Source organism: Canis lupus, chromosome 8 (genome assembly GCF_011100685.1).
Source record: "Canis lupus familiaris isolate Mischka breed German Shepherd chromosome 8, alternate assembly UU_Cfam_GSD_1.0, whole genome shotgun sequence".
Classification (NCBI taxonomy): domain Eukaryota; kingdom Metazoa; phylum Chordata; class Mammalia; order Carnivora; family Canidae; genus Canis; species Canis lupus.
The window spans coordinates 31,478,605-31,497,269 of NC_049229.1; the positions used below are offsets into that span (position 1 = coordinate 31,478,605).

At 41.6% G+C, this 18,665-nt stretch overlaps 1 protein-coding gene across 8 annotated transcripts in view; it reads left to right on the forward strand.

Moving 5' to 3' along the window:
* Window positions 1–17,258, forward strand: part of FBXO34 (F-box protein 34) — an 82,221-nt gene extending 64,963 nt beyond the window's left edge. For 7 of the 8 annotated variants that reach the window (XM_038544787.1, XM_038544786.1, XM_038544789.1 and 4 more), the window contains one exon: window positions 14,271–17,258. In XM_038544787.1, coding sequence (XP_038400715.1) covers window positions 14,281–16,416 — 2,136 coding nt within the window. In that variant the 5' untranslated portion in view covers window positions 14,271–14,280 and the 3' untranslated portion in view covers window positions 16,417–17,258. Of the gene's footprint in view, window positions 1–211; window positions 293–14,270 lie in introns of all 8 variants that reach the window. The other variant, XM_038544784.1, reaches the window with a different exon arrangement.
* The last annotated feature ends 1,407 nt before the right edge of the window (window positions 17,259–18,665 follow it).

Genomic DNA, 18,665 nt, shown 5'->3' on the forward strand with positions numbered 1-18,665 from the left:
GTTTGTCAGCTGGAGCTTCAGCAAGTTATTTTTTGGGTATCTCTTTGGAAAATAATGGTACAGTCTTTTGGATCTCTAATGGATAGCAGTTTTGTTTTCTCGGGCTCCATCTTGTCACTGATATGCTATTTGATCCAACACAAAGCTGTAGTGATCCAGTTGAGGTGCTGTACAGTAGAGATGGATGTTATATTCTCACCCTCTTTTCCAGATTCAAGCTGTCTCCTCTAGAATACAGCATCCATTCAAATTCAACAAACAGTTTTTGAGTGAAGCTCCAGAGGCAACCATGGTAAATCAGGCAAACAAGAGTTCTTGTCCTTGGGAGTTTACATCTTAGTAAAATAAACAGGTTATTTCCCTAGGTGGAATAGTGAATTCTACCCAAGTTTCTGTTTGAGGGAAGGCAGTACTTTTTGCCCAAAAAGAGGAGAAGACAAGTCAGGTTTTGAAATTTCACAACATAATGTTATCTTTGACTGTGAGCTTGGGATGTAGAAAATAATGGATATTCTTTCAGTAAACAAGAAACCTAGGGATCCCTGGGTGGCTCAGCGATTTAGTGCCTGCCTTCGGCCCAGGGCATGATCCTGGAGTCCTGGGATCGAGTCCCACATCAGGCTCCCTGCAGGGAGCCTGCTTTTCCCTCTGCCTATGTTTCTTTTTCTTTTTTTTTAATTATTTTTAAAAGATTTTATTCATTCATGAGAGACACACAGAGAGAGAGGCAGAGACACAGGCAGAGGGAGAAGCAGGCTCCATGCAGGGAGCCCAACAGGGGACTTGATCCTGGGCCCCCAGGATCACACCCTGGGCTGAAGGCAGCGCTAAACTGCTGAGCCACCTGGGCTGCCGCCTGCCTGTGTTTCTGCCTGTCTCTCTCTTTCTCTCTCTGTGTCTCTCATGAATAAAATCTTAAAAAAAAAAGAAAAAAAAAAAAAAGAAAGAAAGAAACCTGCTGGTAAGTTGCTACTTATTGTTCTTTTTTTTTATTCTAATATTTTGTGCTGAATTGCAGTAGGTTTTCTTAGTTTAGATTTTCTTTTTTTTTTTTTTTTTTTTTAAATTTTTATTTATTTATGATAGTCACAGAGAGAGAGAGAGAGAGAGAGAGAGGCAGAGACACAGGCAGAGGGAGAAGCAGGCTCCATGCACCGGGAGCCCGATGTGGGATTCGATCCCGGGTCTCCAGGATCGCGCCCTGGGCCAAAGGCAGGCGCCAAACCGCTGCGCCACCCAGGGATCCCATTAGTTTAGATTTTCTGAAGTAGTGTTTCTCTCTCCTCCCTTCTCCCTACCTGTACAGTTGCCCAGTAGGCTTAAAATTTATTCTGATATTATTCAGTTGATCATTAGTTACTTCCAGTCCTTTGTTAAATAGCTAAATATAAACCTGGTTGCTGTCTATTCTGTATTTTCTTTCTTTTTTTTTTCTAAAGATTTCTAAAGTAGGAGCCTGCCATGGGACTTGATCCTGCATCCTGGGATTGTGACCTGAGCTGAAGGCAGCCGCCCAACTGCTGAGCCACCCAGGCATCCCTCTAGTTTTTAATTTAGAAAATAAATGGTCCTTTAGGTCAGTGTTCTTTTTTTTTTTTTTTTTAAGATTTTATTTATTTATTCATGATAGAGAGAGAGAGAGGCAGAGACACAGGCAGAGGGAGAAGCAGGCTGCATGCCCCCGGAGCCCGATGTGGGATTCGATCCCGGGACTCCAGGATCGCGCCCTGGGCCAAAGGCAGGCGCCAAACCTCTGCGCCACCCAGGGATCCCAGGTCAGTGTTCTTTAACCTAGTCCATTGGCCCTGCTGAGCTTTAGGGAGGTGGTTTGTGAATCTCCTGAAACAACAATCATGACAGACTTTGTGGATATGGGCCCTTTCCTCTGGGAGGATCCATTTGCTTTCATCAGAATTTTAAAGGGCCTATAATGACTATAAAAAAGATTAATGAGGGGGATCCCTGAGTGGCTCAGCGGTTTAGTGCCCGCCTTTGGCCCAGGATGTGATCCTGGAGTCCTGGGACCGAGTCCCCATCAGGCTCCCTGCATGGAGCCTGCTTCTCCCTCTGTGTCTGTTTCTCTGTCTCTCTCTGTATCTCTCATGAATAAATAAATAGTCTTTTAAAAAAAAGATTTTGTATAAAAGATTTTAAATAATAGGAGTGATAACATTTTTTCCTTTCCAGGCATATTTGGCGGGTGTTAATCTTTGGAGCAGTGAGTTCTTGAATGATTTGATCTCTTAAACAAACTTGGATTGTGTGGCAATCAAATCAGAATAGTTTTCTTGTTATTTTTCTTTTATGTGATCCTAAAACATCAAGCCTAAACTCCTGAGTTTCTGACCTTCACTCATTGTTATGGGCTGAGTTGCAAGCTGCTCCCCTTTTCACAAGTACCTGGGAATGTGACTGAATTTGGAGAGAGGGCTTTTAAAAAGGTGATTAAGGGAGTGCCTTGGTGGCTCAGTCGGTTAAGTGTCTGATTCTTGATCTCAGCTCAGGTCTTGATCTCAGGGCTGTGAATTCAAGCCTACTGTTGGGCTCCTCATTGCCTGTGGAGCCTACATTTTTAAAAAAAGTGATTAAGTTAAAAGAAGATAGTGTGGGCTCTAATCTAATCTAAATGGTATCTTTAGAAGAAAGAGGAATTTTGAACATAAGAGAAAGACACCAAAAGGCATGTGTATCCTGTGAGAACACAGTGAAAAGGAAGCCATCTGCAAGCCAAGGACTTAGGAAAAATGAAACAACCCACTGTCACCTTGATCTTGGACTTTTAGCCTCCAGAACTATGAAAAGTAACTTTTTTGTTGTTTAAGCCACACAATCTGTGGTATTTTGTATCAAAGCTCAAGCAAACTAACATGCTCATGGCCACATGTAGGAGTAGAGTGCCAATGTAAAGTATAGCAAGGTAACTATTTCTCTTTGCCTCAGTGCATTTTTGTGCAATGATGAAGTGTTGTGTATAGTTTCACATAGTCTAATACACATTTTCACACACATCTCACTGTAAAGAGATGGTAGAAACATGAAATCAAGATATAACAGATACTAATATTCCTATTCATACTGGCCTTATTCTTGATCACTATGTAGTTTCCCATCTGTCTGTGGTTATATTTTAATGTCATCTCTTCTGTTCTCTACCATTTTTCATTCTCTGGAACTAAGTTTTATAAATAAGTCTATTATAAATCAGAACCAGAGTAGTATCTGTGTGTATTCTCCTGTGTGTTTTTTGTACAGTCATTCCAACCCAGCCTTATTCTCTGATAATATTATCTATACTCAGGCCTCTGTTCCAGACTGTCATATTTGCATTCAAGTTTTGAAGTTTTCTCTTTGCAAAAAGTAATTTTTTTTAAAAAAGATTTTATTTATTTATTCATCAGAGAGGCAGAGGGAAAAGCAGGCTCCACCCAGGGAGCCCGATGTGGGACTCTATCCCCTAACTGGGATCACGCCCTGAACCGAAGGCAGACGCTCAACCGCTGAGCCACCCAGGTGTCCCATGTCAAAAATAAAATTTGTGTGCATCCTAGTGATGGCTGCCTTTATTGCTAACTTGATTCAATACATGGGAAACTTAAGTTTGCAAATTAATGAAAAGCTAAAGGAGCAATAGAGGTTTCTCAAGTTTGCCAGGAGGTTAGGAGTTCTGTCAGTGTTTTTCATGCTGAAGCTCCGGGGTGTAGTCTAACACTTAAAGGAAGTTAAGTATTTAATAAGTGAATAGATTAATTTTAAGTAGGTTATCAAACTCAGGCATCCAAAATTGAAGCCATAACCCAAATTCTTTTTCTTCTCACAGTTAGACTTCTCAGTCTTCCTTTATGACATTGTGAATAAGCTTACTGATGGGTGCCCCATGCATGTGTTCCTCATTTGCTCTCCTTCCTCTTTTCATAATGTGGTAGGTGAGAGCGTAGCCTTTGACTCCTGACTGCGCATATCCGGGCTCCTTGATGTACTTGCTGTGGCAAGTTTCTTACTTCCCTCTGCTTTAGTTGTGTGTTTTTTCTAAATCTACAATTAGAGATAATAAGAGCATGCACTTCTTAGGTTTTTAGGGGGATTGTGAGTTTTGAACAGTGCTTGGCAGATAGAAAACATTTTTGAGTCGTTAGAACTATTAATTTTCTTTTTTTTTTTTTAAGATTTATTTATTTATTCATTAGAGAGAGAGAGACACACACACAGGCAGAGAGAGAAGCAGGCTCCTCGCAGGGAGCCTGATGTGGGACTCGATCCCCGGACCCAGGGTCATGCCCTGAGCCAAAGGCAGAAGCTCTACCGCTGAGCCACCCAGGCATCCCAAGAACTATTAATTTTCTAGAAGTGAAAACAGATTATTCTCATCTATTTTATCTCTAGGTCTACATTGCTTTCTTTCTTTTACTTTAAACAACAAAACTTTTGCCAATAAAGCTGGCATGATTTTCTTGGTAGTGGCAGTGTATTAGCACTACCCTTTTGGAGAGTAGTTGGGCAAGTTATACCCAGTTATAAAAATACACTCTGATTCAGGAATTCCACTTCTGGCAGTCTTCTAAGGACATCCCCTTAAATGCAGAAGAGAGTGCGTCGGTGAAGTTTACGTTATAACCTCCATGGTTGGAGGGAGTAGTTTATTAAATTCTGACACACATTTATAATTGATGAATTTCAAGACCATGCTAATAACATGGAAAATAGTTGGGTTGAAAAGTATGACATTTTATGTATAATATGATTACAACCATATTAAGTAAATATATGCAGGAATTTCAGAGGATAGGACTTAGGTCTTTTAACTCTCCACCTGTCAGATTCTGCATTTATGTAAAGCTGGTTCTGGAAGCGCAAGTTTACCCTTTAATTGAGAGTTTTATGTACCTTGTTTGTAAAACATCATCTTTTCCTGTTTGGCTTTAGGAACCAGGTTTAGTCAAATTCTGCAGAATTGGATGGCCATGGGGGGGTGGTATAGAGGTGAAGACAGACCCTTTTTGTACTCGAGGAATAATTTTATGTGAGCTTTAAGAACATAAATCCCAGTATGTGATTTTTGTCTAATAATAAAACTGTTTGGGTTCCTTGTGTGCCTAATGTGTGTGTGTGTGTGTGTGTGTGTGTGTAAGAAATTTCTCACATTTACTTCTTGAGAATACTCATTTTTTAACACCAAGATCTGGCTTTGGTAAGGTAAAAAAAAAAAAAAAAAACAAGCTCTAGAACAGCAGCTTTTTCTATTTTCTTTTTGACTATAAACCTCATTTCTTTACAAGCGGTAATTTTTAACAATGTGCATAGATGGCTACTTCAGTTTTTGTTCAACAGATCCTAGGGAAATGTGATAGAAGGAAGAGTAATTACTAAACAGCTGGGCACAGGACTGTGGCTTAGGCTTTATTTCTTTGGTAAATACCATGGGTCCTATTTCTGAAGTAATTCCCCCACCCCTTCTACTCCCACCCAGGATTGCTGACAATAGTCTTGCCAGATCTTTTGTCTGCATTGATACTGCAGTTTCACTTGGTGTGTTAATATTTGTTACCCTGAATTTTTATGTTTTTGATTCTTTTTTTCTTTCCTGTGGAACAGTTACCCATAATGGGCCAGCCTGTGCCCAGCTGACTGTTACAGTACTTTGATCAAGACAAAGGCCCAACATGAGGTGTTTGTATGTTGGGCCATTTGTGGTGTGGTGTTGCATTTACACTCTAGATTTTGTGCTCTTCTCTGATTGCTTATATCAAACATTATTTGGCACATAATGGATTTTTTTGAACTGTTTGTGGCTGGCCTTAGAATCTTTAACATTTATTTCCTAGGAAAGCGACATCTTTATGTCCAAGTTATGTTTGGTCAAAGAGGATATATGTTAAAGCTCTGATGAGTTCTCTGAAAGTACTACATTACTTTCAAAGAAAGTACTGCCTTAAAAGTTCATATAAAATATATGTGGAAGAATGACTGGTTTCAAAGAAAAATAAAAGCAGCAGGTCACTCAAGGAATAACATTTTGCTATGTGAGAGGGTAAAGATTTTCTTTTCCTTTATTTTCTTTGAGAAATATTAGAATAGGAAAAATAATCAAGAGGGTTTTAACAGGAATGGTAAATATCTGAAAATCCGTGGATGCGAAATTTTCTCAGTAATGCTCAGTTTACTATTCAGTATATATCAGTGATTTGGGGGGGAATAATGTTTGGCATTATGTCACAGGAACAATAGGAACTAACTTTGTAAATCCTTGACTGGATTAATGTAAACATAATACTTCACAACTGTTATTTAATAATTCAGAATAGCCTGATCAAGTGTTCTTCCCTCTAACCGCCTCGGGAAAAAAAAAAGAGGATCCACAAAACTGGTCACTAATTCAGTATTTTGCAATACTGTAAAAATGTTAGGTGTTGCTTCTTTTATGATCACAATAGAAGAGCAAAGTAGTGGCTACCCTTCCCAACTTGTAATACTCTTTTTTAGTATGTTTTAGATATTTTATTGTCCCATCAGGCCTATAATACACTTTTGTTTTGGGGAAGTTACCTTTGTTTGGTCTTTTTTTTAAATTTTTTTTTGAAGATTTTATTTATTCATGAAGAAAGACACAGAGAGAGGGAGACACATTAGGCAGAGGGAAACATATAGGCAGAAGGAGAAGCAGGCTCCCTAAGGGGAGCCCTATGTGGGGTGGAACTCCATCTCAGGACCCCAGGATCACATCCTGAGCTGAAGGCAGACCCTCAACTGCTGAGCCATCCAGGGGTCCCTTTGTTTGGTCTTTAATCATGATACACAATCTATATTAGATAACCGTAAAGCAGGTATGTGCTATATTTAAATAATATTGTGAATTCTAAGAATGATGAAAGCTGTGAGCAGTGAGTTCTGGAAAACTACATGTGCTTCCAAAGGCTAGTCTCAGTATTGCTCGATATCTTTTAATAGACAGTAAAGGAGTTTTTCATTAAATTGTGCACTGTTAACTATCCAGCCCTCGCAAGGCAAAGTTCAAAGTTCCCATTAAATGGCTTTAGAGAATGTTCCTTAAAAAAAGAGTGAACTTGCTCCCCCGAAAATGAGAGCCTCCCTCCTCCCCCAGTATTTTGGAGCTCCATTTGAGAATTACCATCCTTTCTGGCTTAGTTCAGTTTTTTTGTTTGTTTGGTAAAGGCACTCAGGGGGATTTGGATGCCTTCTGTCAGCATTTAGAGGCTTTGAAATGAAGTCCTTTCTTAGGCCTCCACCTGTATTCACACCCTCCTGGTCTTGGCACTTTTTCTACTTTAACAGCCATGGAAGTAGTTTCTACATACTTTTAGATTATATTGCTTCCTATGTGATATGGTATGTCTGCTTGAATTTATCACAGTTCTATGTAGAGGTTTTATGTGGCACTGAAGAAAAACTGACCCGATTTGAAAGATAAAAAGCTCTTTGAATAGATGCTGTCGGAATTAATTTTATTTGTGTCATAATTGGGCCTAGGTTCTAAAATATTTTTTGTTTTGTAGCAAGGAAAATAGGTCCAGGAGACTCTTATTAATTCTCATCCTAATTCTCCCACTATTTAGCTGGGGGGCTTCTAGCTTTTCATTATAGTAGCTCTTTTGCTTCATTTGCAAAAACAAAGATTTCATTATACATGCAGTATTCTGCTCGAGTTGCTAGTCATAAAAAAAAGAGTGGTTTTAAGATGTTCTCTGGAAGCTTTTACATTTTATTTATTTATTATTTATTTATTTATTATTTATGTATTTAAATATATTATTTATTCATGAGAGACACAGAGACGCGGGCTTAGGGAGAAGCAGGCTCCGTGCAGGGAGCCTATGTGGGACTTGATCCCGGGTCTTCAGGATCATGCCCCGGGCTGAAGGCAGACACTCAACTGCTGAGCCACCCGGGGATCCCCAGCTTTTACATTTTTAAAGGAACAATTTATTAACTATATAGTTTTATCCCCTTTAAAATTATCATGGGAATGGTCTTTCAAGGACTATTCTATTTTAATAGAATCTGGCGTTTTTAAGTAGGCTCCATACCCAATGTAGGGCTTAAATTCACAACCCTGAGATCAAGAGTTGCAGGCTCTATGGACTGAGCCAACTAGGTCCTCCTCCTCTGGCCTTTTATAAAAGAAGAATGGCTCTTACTATTCATTCATTCATTCATTCATTCATTCATGACTGTTTATTTGAGAGGGAGAGAGAGACAGACTGCAGGTACTAGAGAGCGGGGCAGAGGAGGAGGGAGAAGGAGAGGGAGAATCTCAGACAGACTCCTTGCTGAGCGTGGAGCATGATGCTGGGCTCAGTCTTCCCACCCTGAGATCGTGACCTGAGCCAGATGCTTCACGGACTTAGGCACCCCGGAACTCCCCGTGCTATTCTAATAAAAGTTAACTCCTTTTTGGAGTGCATTCCTGTACCTTTAATGAAGCAGAAAGAAACTGAAAATGACTTATCTTCTAACCTGTTTTGATAGGCAAGGCCATAGACTGAGTGACAAGTTAGAAAACAAGCATCTGCCTTTGATTTTTCGGCTTCCTGATAGTGCGAGGAGAAATCTCATCCTTTTCCCACCCATCCTTTTTTTTCTTCTTTTGAAAATTCTTTGTACTTCTGGTTGGTGTTTTTTTTTTTTTTTTTTTTTTTTAATTGTATTTATTTATTTGACAGAGAGAAAAAGCACAAGCAGGGAGAGCAGGAGAGGGAGAAGCAGACTCCCTGCTGAGTAGGGAGCCTGATTCCATGTCTCCATCCCAGGACCCTGAAATCATGACCTGAGCTGAAGGCAGGTCAGCTTAGCTGACTGAGCCACCCAGGTGCCCCCTTTCTCCCATTCTGACCCTGTGTTGCCATTGTCATTGATCAAATTTATCCCTCCACAGACTAGAGTTAGTATGACTCTTTCAACTTTGGAATTTATCCAAGCAGTTTTTTTTTTTTTTTTTTTTTCTCTAAGCAAAGTTAAATTCTCTTCCATGGCTCCATTTTGGGATTGTACATGTTGTTTAAAGGTGAGAGTTTTTCCAGCTTTTTCAAGCTAAAAACAGAGAGGCTAAAAGGTATACTGACTCGAATTATTTGAAGACAGAATTTCAACCTTCAGTGGAGGAAAGTTGTTCAAGTTTTAATTGATTCATTGTTTTATCTCACTTTATTCCTGGAAAGGATCAAGGTGACAGGTAAGGTGACAGGTATTAAGGTGACAGGTGACAAAGACTTTCTCCTTCACAGTTACCCTTTGTGAAAGAGTTGTTAAGGTTCACTTTATCACCTTCCAGTCACTCCTTCACCATGAACTTCTGGCTCTGCCCTACTCACTCACTGTAGTTCTTTTTTTTTTTTTTTTTTAAGATTTATTTATTCATGAGAGACATAACACAGAGAGAGAAGGGGAGGGGGGCAGAGACACAGGCAGAGGGAGAAGCAGGCTCCATGCAGGACTCAATCCCGGGTCTCCAGGATCACACTCCGGGCTGAAGGCGGCGCTAAACTGCTGAGCCTTCCGGGCTGCCCCACCCACTGTAGTTCTTAACAGCAGGGTCACCAGGGATCTCATTTTCTTTCTTTCTTTCTTTTTTTTTTTTTTCCATTTTATTTTTCTTGGCCAACCTGTGTCAGTCTGCCTATTAGATATCTGTCTTGCATGCAGTACTTTTTAAAACTGGACCTACCTCTCTTCCCCCTGCTCCAAATCTGTTCAGCCACCTTTTTCACCATCTCACTAAAAGGTACTTACTACCCTTCATCCAGTTGCTAAAGCCATAAGATGAGGACCTATCCTTTGACACCTCTTCCTCAACCTTTATTTATAAGGAGCAGCTAAAGTTCCTGTCTGTTGTTGCTTACTTAATCCATTTACTTGTTTCTCTGCTCACAGCATCTCAGCTATACTGTTCTCACTTCAGTTTCATAAAGGCATCGTTTACTTTTGAACCCCTTAATACACTGTCTTCCTTTAGGGTTTTAGCTTAGGAAATCAGGGATTCTCTGACCTACACTCTCAAGACTAAGCTTGGTGCTGGTGGTTCCCTCACATCCCTTCATACACCCCTTCCTTCTGTGTGTTGTCCTCTCTCTCCTCCTGCATGGACTCTCCCAGCATCCATACTGTCTTTATAAACACACATCACATTGTATTGTAATTGGTTATTGACTTCTCTGTCTCCTTAAGGGCAATGACTATGTCTTATTTGTAATTGCACCAGTAATATCCAGCCCAAAGTGTTTAGCAAATTTCTGATAATAGGTAGTAAGAAATGGGTGATGGTTAATATGAAAATTTTGAAGCTGTTATGCTAGTTTTATGGTTTTGATTGCTTTAAAATTTGCATCTTAAGTGCTATGATTAACCTTCATTTACCAGGTCCTATAGTAGTGGTTCTGTGCATAAGCTCCCAGAGTGTGAAATAAGGTAGGGGCAAAGCAGAAATGAAGCTGATAGGTTGGCTAGGTGGCCTCACTTTGCATTCCATTGATAAAGAGGTTAGGCTTTCCTATAGGTAACAGTAATGTAGCAGAGATAAGATAGCTGCTTAAACTAGGGCACTTATGCCAGAAATGAAGAGGGAGCATTTTATTTATTTTTTATTTTTTAATTTTTTTAGGAGGGAGCATTTTAGTGATTGGATATGGGTCAGGGAGGAGGAATCTATAAGCGACCCAACTTTCTGGCTTGACTGGCTAGGTACTTGGTGTTTTTGTTAACTAGTTGTGTCAATTTTTGAGATTCTTTCTGACATCCAGGTATGCCTGCAAGGCAGGCAATAGAATATGAAGTTTGGGAGAGCACACCATTGGAGAGTCATCGGTATGTGCTTGTTAAGAACTACAAGAGAGCACTTAAATATATAGCCTGAGTAATGATCTAGAAAAAGAAGGAACGCTGAGGAAGACAGACATCTAAGGCTGGGGAAGAAGAGAAGAGAACTGGGGGGGGGGGGGGGGGGGGGGAAACTGTCAAACTCAGGAGTTGGAGTTAAAGAGGAAATTTGGCAATAAAAAGGCTACTGGCTTTTTTTGTGCCTTAAAGAGAAAATAACAAGTAAGAAATTGGGTCTGTCTTTAACCAGCTGTTGAATAGATGCTTCAGGATGGACTAGTTGCTAGACTTTTTGTTGAGCAGCTCTACCTCACCCCTCTTGGTGGCCCAGCACACTAGCCCAAATCCAGAACCCCACTGACATTCTTACATCAGATCTAGCACATGACCTTTAATCCCTTCGAAGCTAACTCTAAAGGTTAAAAACAGATTGCAGAAATTTTGGATCCAATCCCAGATTTTCTGATTCCTTGGGCCCGGGGATCTTAATTTTTTACAAGAATATTTCTGATTATCTAAGGAATAGTCATGTGTAGGTAGGTGCTAGAGCCCTTCATTTTGTTTAATTGCAAGAGAGCAGGACTTTATTATGGAGAACTTTAAAGTACAATTGTGATGAAGAGATTGGCAACCATGGAAACCTGGCTGGAGATTTCCACAGTGCCTTTGTTTGTGGGGGTGGGCTGGATGTGGGCAGAGTGCCACCATCTGGTATAATCTGTTAGAGATCTCAAGTTTCCATCTTACAGGTTTTTGTGGCAGATGCCCCTGGTGCCCTGTATCATACCCTTGTGGTCTTCCATGGATCTCAACCCAAACTCAGATTTCCATAGTTTCTCACTCTAAGTCTGCCAGCACTTTTCTGTTTTCTGCCTTAGGACCTTCAAGCCCAGTGCAGGAAGGAGGGAGGTTAATATCCTGGGCAACCTTTAATTAGTAGGCGACAAGAACCCATCCCTAATCGTGCTTCCTTCAGCAATCCCCCAGACTCGTCCCCCACCCTCCAGCAGTCACCCCAATTGCATCGAATGACCTTACTGGCATTTCTCCTTCCCAGTTGTACCTTCTCTCACTTCTGTTCCCTGGGATCATCTCCTGTTTTAGTCCTCCTAAAACCCTGTCTACTAGCAACATGTCATTGAGCCGACTTTACAGGTTAATAAATGCAAAAAAAAAAAAAAAGTTTCCATAATTACATTATTTTCTTCTTAATGTCCTTGCCTATCAATAATAGCACCTAAAATAATGTGTGGGGGAAGAAGGCGAAGAGAACATATTGCACAATGCAGAATGGCACACACATTGCTGAAGTTTAAATTTATTCACAGACACTCTGTAATGAGATCATTATGTGAGAATTTATTGGATTTTCCAGCAACTTCCATTTCTTTCATTTCACTTAGAGAAGGGTTGTAGAGAAGATGAAAAACCATATGAAAATATGAATAAAAGGAAATTGTTGACAGAGTTAGTGATATATAAAGCCTCTTTTTATTCATTTATTTTATTCATATATATTCATCCTGAAGAGTTCTCAGTGGGTCTTTTTGTAAATGATAGAAATGCTATAAAAATGCTATAGTGCAGGAAAGGGGGCACATCACAGATTTAGGATAGAAATTGCCAGAGATTATCAACAAACCAATCTGATCTATTTCAGGATTATCTTTGAAAAGATACTTTGTCTTAAATGCAAGATTTCTCTTCACCTAGCTAGAAGATACTCATATTCCTGTTTCTTCGTTTCTTCTTTTAACTAAGCCTAGACTCAAGGAATTAAGAGTTGAAAGGTAAACAGACTTGTTCTGTATGGCCACTTTCATCCTTGACGATTAAAATTAGTATCTGAAAGCAATTATCATAGAGGTTGACACATAGCAAGCACTCACTAAATGTTATAAAGTGAATGATAAGGGAAGGGAATACGCTGAGTTGCCGAATATGCGTGTCCTAGACTGGTGTCCACACAAGTGAGAGTAGGGAAATTCTATGTGCTCAGACTTGTGGGGCTCTTGCCACCAACCCATGATCACAGATATTTATTTTTGTCTGTTGGTTTATTTTGCAGGAGACCAGATATCCTGACAAAACATTTTTTTCTCTGTGTATAGTGTTCTGTGTAACAATGGTTATTTTATTGTAAAAATTGATGAGCTTATTAGATAATTTAGTATTCAGATCCCTCTGTCAACGTTTGAAGTGCGATCCAGAGAGGAAGTGACTTGTCCAAGGTAAACCAAACTGAGTCTAGCTAATTAATGATAGAGCAAGGACTAAAACACACATCTCTGCATGTAATCATCTTTCTAATTTCTGAGATGGTTCCTGTCTCCTCTAGCCTTGGTCAGAGAACAAAACAGGACATTGTTTTTCTGAAATAGTTTAGAATAGTCTAAAATGATTTTTAGACCTAATAAGGATTATGGGTTCTGTATTTGATTTAAGGTATTTGGAGGAAATTTGACAGGAGCTTATACAAATAAATTATTTAGAAAATCAAGACTAGAGGCTCCTGGGTGGCTCAGCTGGTTGAGCGTCTAAGTCTGGATTTCAGCTCAGGTCACGATCTCAGGGTCATGAGTTCAAGTCCTGCGTCAGACTCCCCACTCTGTGTGAGTCTGCTTGAAATTCTCTTTGTTCTTCCCCCTGCTCACATATGTGTGCATATGCTCTCCTTCTATAAATAAATAAATTCTTTTAAAAAATCAAGATTGGTAGATGGGCAAAGTATATAAGCAAACAGATGAAAAATAATAAACATCTAAAATACCCAACAGTAAGAAAAGTTTAGAAACCAGTACAACAGTTTGACAGATTGTTTGCAACCAATAAAATGCTAGCTGTGACGATTTACAAATAGGGTCAGTCTACTAGGGATTCGGGCCAGTTCTTTTTATCTTTTCCTTCTATACTGTACTTATTATTTGGAAGTTTTCAGTAAGTTATTTCCTTTTTTTCCCCCCTAACATTTAAAGGACTAATTTTATGTATAAGATGTTAACTAAGGTCACTATCTGAAATTCACTTCTATTCAATCTCATTCACCAATTTATTTTCTGGCCTGTTCACCATGGAAAATGGTTGTTTTGCCTTTTTTTTTTCTTTTAAGTATTTATTTATTTGAACACAAGCAGGGGGAGGGGCAGAGGCAGAAGCAGGGAGCCCAACACGGGGGACAATCCCAGGACCGACCCCTACATGATGACCTGAGCCAGAGGCAGATGCTTAACCAACTGAGCCACCTAGGTGCCTCACTTATTATTATTATCAAGATTATTATTCTTGATCTGTACATTAAAAACTAGCTGAAATGAGAGTTGGTATGGTAAAGATTTGATGTACTGACAATGTTTCTATTACTTGCTAGGACTGTCAGAGTATATGTTAAAAAACTTTTCTAAAAACAAAAGCACTATCTTAATCAAATATGTATTTCTTTCCTGTAGAGCCTCTGTTATGCACCTAAAGCCATACTGGAAACTCCAGAAGAAAGTGTCACCTCTGGAAATCAGCAAGGAAACTTTGAGAACTCCTATGACCCACCACGAAGTGAATGATGAAAAATGCAAAGCTAGCTACATGAAACCAAGTGTATTTCCTTCACCCTCTCTTGGTAAAGCATCATCTCGAAAGCCTTTTGGGATTATTTCTCCAAATGTTTTGTGCAGCATGAGTGGGAAGAGTCCTGTAGAGAGCAGCTTGAATGTTAAAACCAAGAAGAATGCACCATGTGCAACAATCCACCAGGGTGAAGAAGGGGAAGGGCCGCTTGATATCTGGGCTGTTGTGAAACCGGGAAATACCAAGGAGAAAATTGCATTCTTTGCAGCCCACCAGTGTAGCAATAGGATAGGATCTATGAAAATAAAAAGCTCCTGGGATATTGATGGGAGAGCTACTAAAAGAAGGAAAAAATCAGGGGATCTTAAAAAAGCCAAGATACAGTTAGAAAGGATGAGGGAAGTCAACAGCAGGTGCTACCAGCCTGAGCCCTTTGCGTGCGGCATTGAGCACTGTTCTGTGCATTATGTGAGTGACAGTGGCGATGGGGTCTATACCGGGAGGCCTCTGTCAGTCATACAGATGGTTGCCTTCCTTGAGCAAAGGGCCAGTGCCCTACTGGCTACTTGTACGAAAAACTGCACTAATTCACCGTCTGTGGTGAGGTTTCCTGGGCAGGCCAGAGGTGGGCTCTCAGCCTCCGAGCCCTTTTCTGCTCCAGGAGCTTGTGAAGAATCCACAGAAAGGGGAAATCCTGAGGTCGGTGAACCACAGAGTGAGCCAATCCGTGTCCTTGACATGGTAGCCAGGCTGGAGTCTGAGTGCCTGAAGCGGCAGAGCCAGCGTGAGCCTGGGAGCCTCTCGAGGAATAACAGCTTCCGTCGAAATGTGGGCCGGGTGTTGCTTGCAAATGGCACGCAGGCTAATGAAGGCAAAACAAACAAAGGTGCCCTGGAGGCACCAGACACTCAGGTGAATCCTGTGGGGTCTGTGTCTGCGGACCACAGTCTCTCAAGAGCTGACCATTGTTCTCCTAGGGAGAATGAGTCCTGGGACAGTGCTCCTCGGGGCTGTCCCCCATTGCCGGCCGGTGTGAATTTCCTCACAGACAGTGCAAAATTTGAGCCAGATCAGCAAACTGCTATGAAAAACGGCAATAGATACGACGTGGAAATGACCGAGGAACTTGCTGGGTCACCTTTTCCTCCTCGCACCTGCCCTCAAGCCATTGAATTGCCCACAGATGCTGTTGATTGTAGGAGTAGAGAGCTCGCTCCGCTCACTAGCCAAAATCCTGATCAGAGAAGAAAGGAACCTTTGTGCATTAGTATCACTGTGTCCAAGGTAGAGCAAGGCCAGCCTTCTAGTTTAAAGTCCTGTGAAGACCCACTTCCAGGGATGTTGTTTTTTTTGCCACCGGGTCAACGCCAGTCGGGCTGTTCCCAGTTGAGTGAAAGCACAAGGGAGTCTCCTGAGGCCAGGCAGCTTCAGGATGCTGCTGAGGGGGACAGTGCCTCAGAGGAGAAAAGCGTGTCAGCTGACGCGTTTGTCCCGCCAGCCTCTCCGGTGGAAAGTACATTGCCGGTGCTCGAGGCATCCAGTTGGAAGAAGCAAGTGTCTCATGACTTTCTGGAGACAAGGTTTAAAATCCAGCAGCTTTTGGAGCCTCAGCAGTACATGGCTTTTCTGCCCCACCACCTCATGGTGAAAATCTTCAGGTTACTCCCCACCAAGAGCTTAGTGGCTCTTAAGTGTACCTGCTGCTATTTCAAGTTTATCATCGAATACTACAACATCAGGCCCGCAGACTCCCGCTGGGTGCGAGATCCGCGATATAGAGAGGACCCTTGCAAGCAGTGCAAGAAAAAATACGTGAAAGGGGATGTGTCCCTGTGCCGGTGGCACCCCAAGCCCTATTGCCAGGCATTGCCCTATGGGCCAGGATACTGGATGTGCTGCCACCGGTCTCAGAAGGGCTTCCCTGGCTGTAAGCTGGGGCTTCATGACAATCACTGGGTCCCTGCTTGCCACAGCTTTAACCGGGCGATCCATAAGAAAGCAAAGGGGACCGAAACTGAAGAGGAATACTAGAGTCTACGTGAGAGGTGACAAAAGGACTAATCCTTAAAATGGCAAAACACCACCTAGATCCACCATTCAAGTGAATGTTGCCCCTCAGAGCCATCACTGTAGGAGAATCTGTACTCACTCCATCAGGACTGCCATTGCTCAGGCATTTTTTAAACTCTGGCTTTATGAGCTATATGAGGAAATTGGTCTCATTGTTTATAGTGGCGCCTCCCATTTGGTCCAGGGTGGTGTCCCCACAGTTTGATTCGCTTGGCTGTGAATATGCCTGTTCTCCCAAATCAAATCCATCCTCAAAGGACAAAGACTTGCCACCAACAAGGACGTTCAGAAGAGTTCATTGCAGACTATGCAGGCAATCCCCAAAAAGGGGTTCCAGAAATGTTTTAAGCACTGGCACCATATTTGAAATAAGTGACTAGTGTCCTATGGAAAGAATAGCAGCACACTTGGATGAAAAGTATGCTTACAAAGGAAAAGTCAGGCACCTTACCTTTAGCCCTTGTATGCTTGATCTGTGAGATTGAAGTTTGTGGTTGGAGATGGATTTCATGCCCTGTGGTGTTTACAGTGTATATAATGGTTGTGTTTTCATAGGGCTATGAAAGTGCACATTAAACCCGAGCGCCTTTACCTTAGATGAGTGCTTTGGCCCCTCTGTAAATAACACTATTAAATGCAGTTGTATATAGTGGACAGACTGAACATAATCCCCACAATGCAGCTAGGATAGTGTTGCGGCTACAATTGTGTGGTATTTTTTTTTTCTTATTGTCTTGTCTTAAATTTGTACATCCTGTATAAAATATGAATGTTTCCCAAATAAACTATGAATGTTTCTTGTATAATATATAATGTTTCTGAGAAGAAACTCTAAATAGTTAAGAGGTTAACCTGTTGAAGATACCAAATAATGGTTTAACTGGACAACCTTAAAATTAGCATAGAGAACAATCCTTTGTTATATTTTAGTGATCCACCAAGAATGAGAGGATATTATATAGTCAGATAATAACATCCTTGTCTACTTTACTCTTTCTGTCTGGTTACGAATTTTTAACTTCAATAAAAACATGCATCTTAAATGGGACCTGAGTTTTGCATAATTTTTTCCTTACTATTTTGAGGTAATTAATAGTGGAGAATTATGTGGTGAATTAAATCGCAAGAATTTAAATTTTGAGTCGTTAGAAGGGGGAGAGAAAATTGTTTTTTTGCCACAGAAAAGAGACCATCTTAATCCTATGAGCTTACATTTTTGCAATACTTTTTTTTTTTTTTTTTTTTTTTTAAAATTTTTATTTATTTATGATAGTCACACAGAGAGAGAGAGAGGCAGAGACATAGGCAGAGGGAGAAGCAGGCTCCATGCACCGGGAGCCTGACGTGGGATTCGATCCCGGGTCTCCAGGATCACGCCCTGGGCCAAAGGCAGGCGCCAAACCGCTGCGCCACCCAGGGATCCCCATTTTTGCAATACTTTAATGCTTATTTTGAATTTGTTGTCTGCCCAATACCTACCATGTCTCCTGTTGGAGGAGGTATTATCTAGGATGTTCTCACAGCATGTCTAAGCGTGACTAGCTAATGATTAAGAAGTCAGGATATATTCAAGTCTGTGGTCATGTAATGCTGGGTGGGGCTGGAAGGTACTGGCCCCCAAAAAGCTGCTGCAGAGGCTTACCTAAAAACTAGGTTGGTTTGAAATCAGGTACCCACCGAAACCCCTTGGAACCGGGGTCAGCCTCAGGCCGTGAAGAAGCATAACTGTTCCCGGGAGGAGCTGATGGGGAAGTGATGAGTGCAGGCTGCGGTGGCCCCGAAGGAGAGCAGAAGTAACTAGGTTGAGGAGACGGCTGGGTCAGCCAAGCACAGTGGGACAGGGCTGGAGCCGGGTGGAGCCAGGGTCACCCGTGGCGAGGTGGTGGGTGGCCGTGGAGCGGCTTCCAACCCGGAATCTGCCTCCGGTTCCTCCGCCCCTTCTCGTAGACACAGCGGCTGCTCCCTGGGCAGGCGGCATCCTAACCCCGAACAAGTGGGCCCCTGTCAGGCAATGGCCGTGAAGCCTCGGAGCCCACGAGGCCAGAGCCTGTGACAGTACAAGGATAGGCTGAGAAGAGCCCTCGTTTCCTTCTTGGTATCTGCGCCGGCCCCACGACTTGCCCCAGTGGAGGGATGGCAGAAATGCTTTTCAGTTCGAGTGCCCTGGGCTGAGGCTTCCAGGGCTTTCCTCCTCCCCTGTGGTTTGCTTT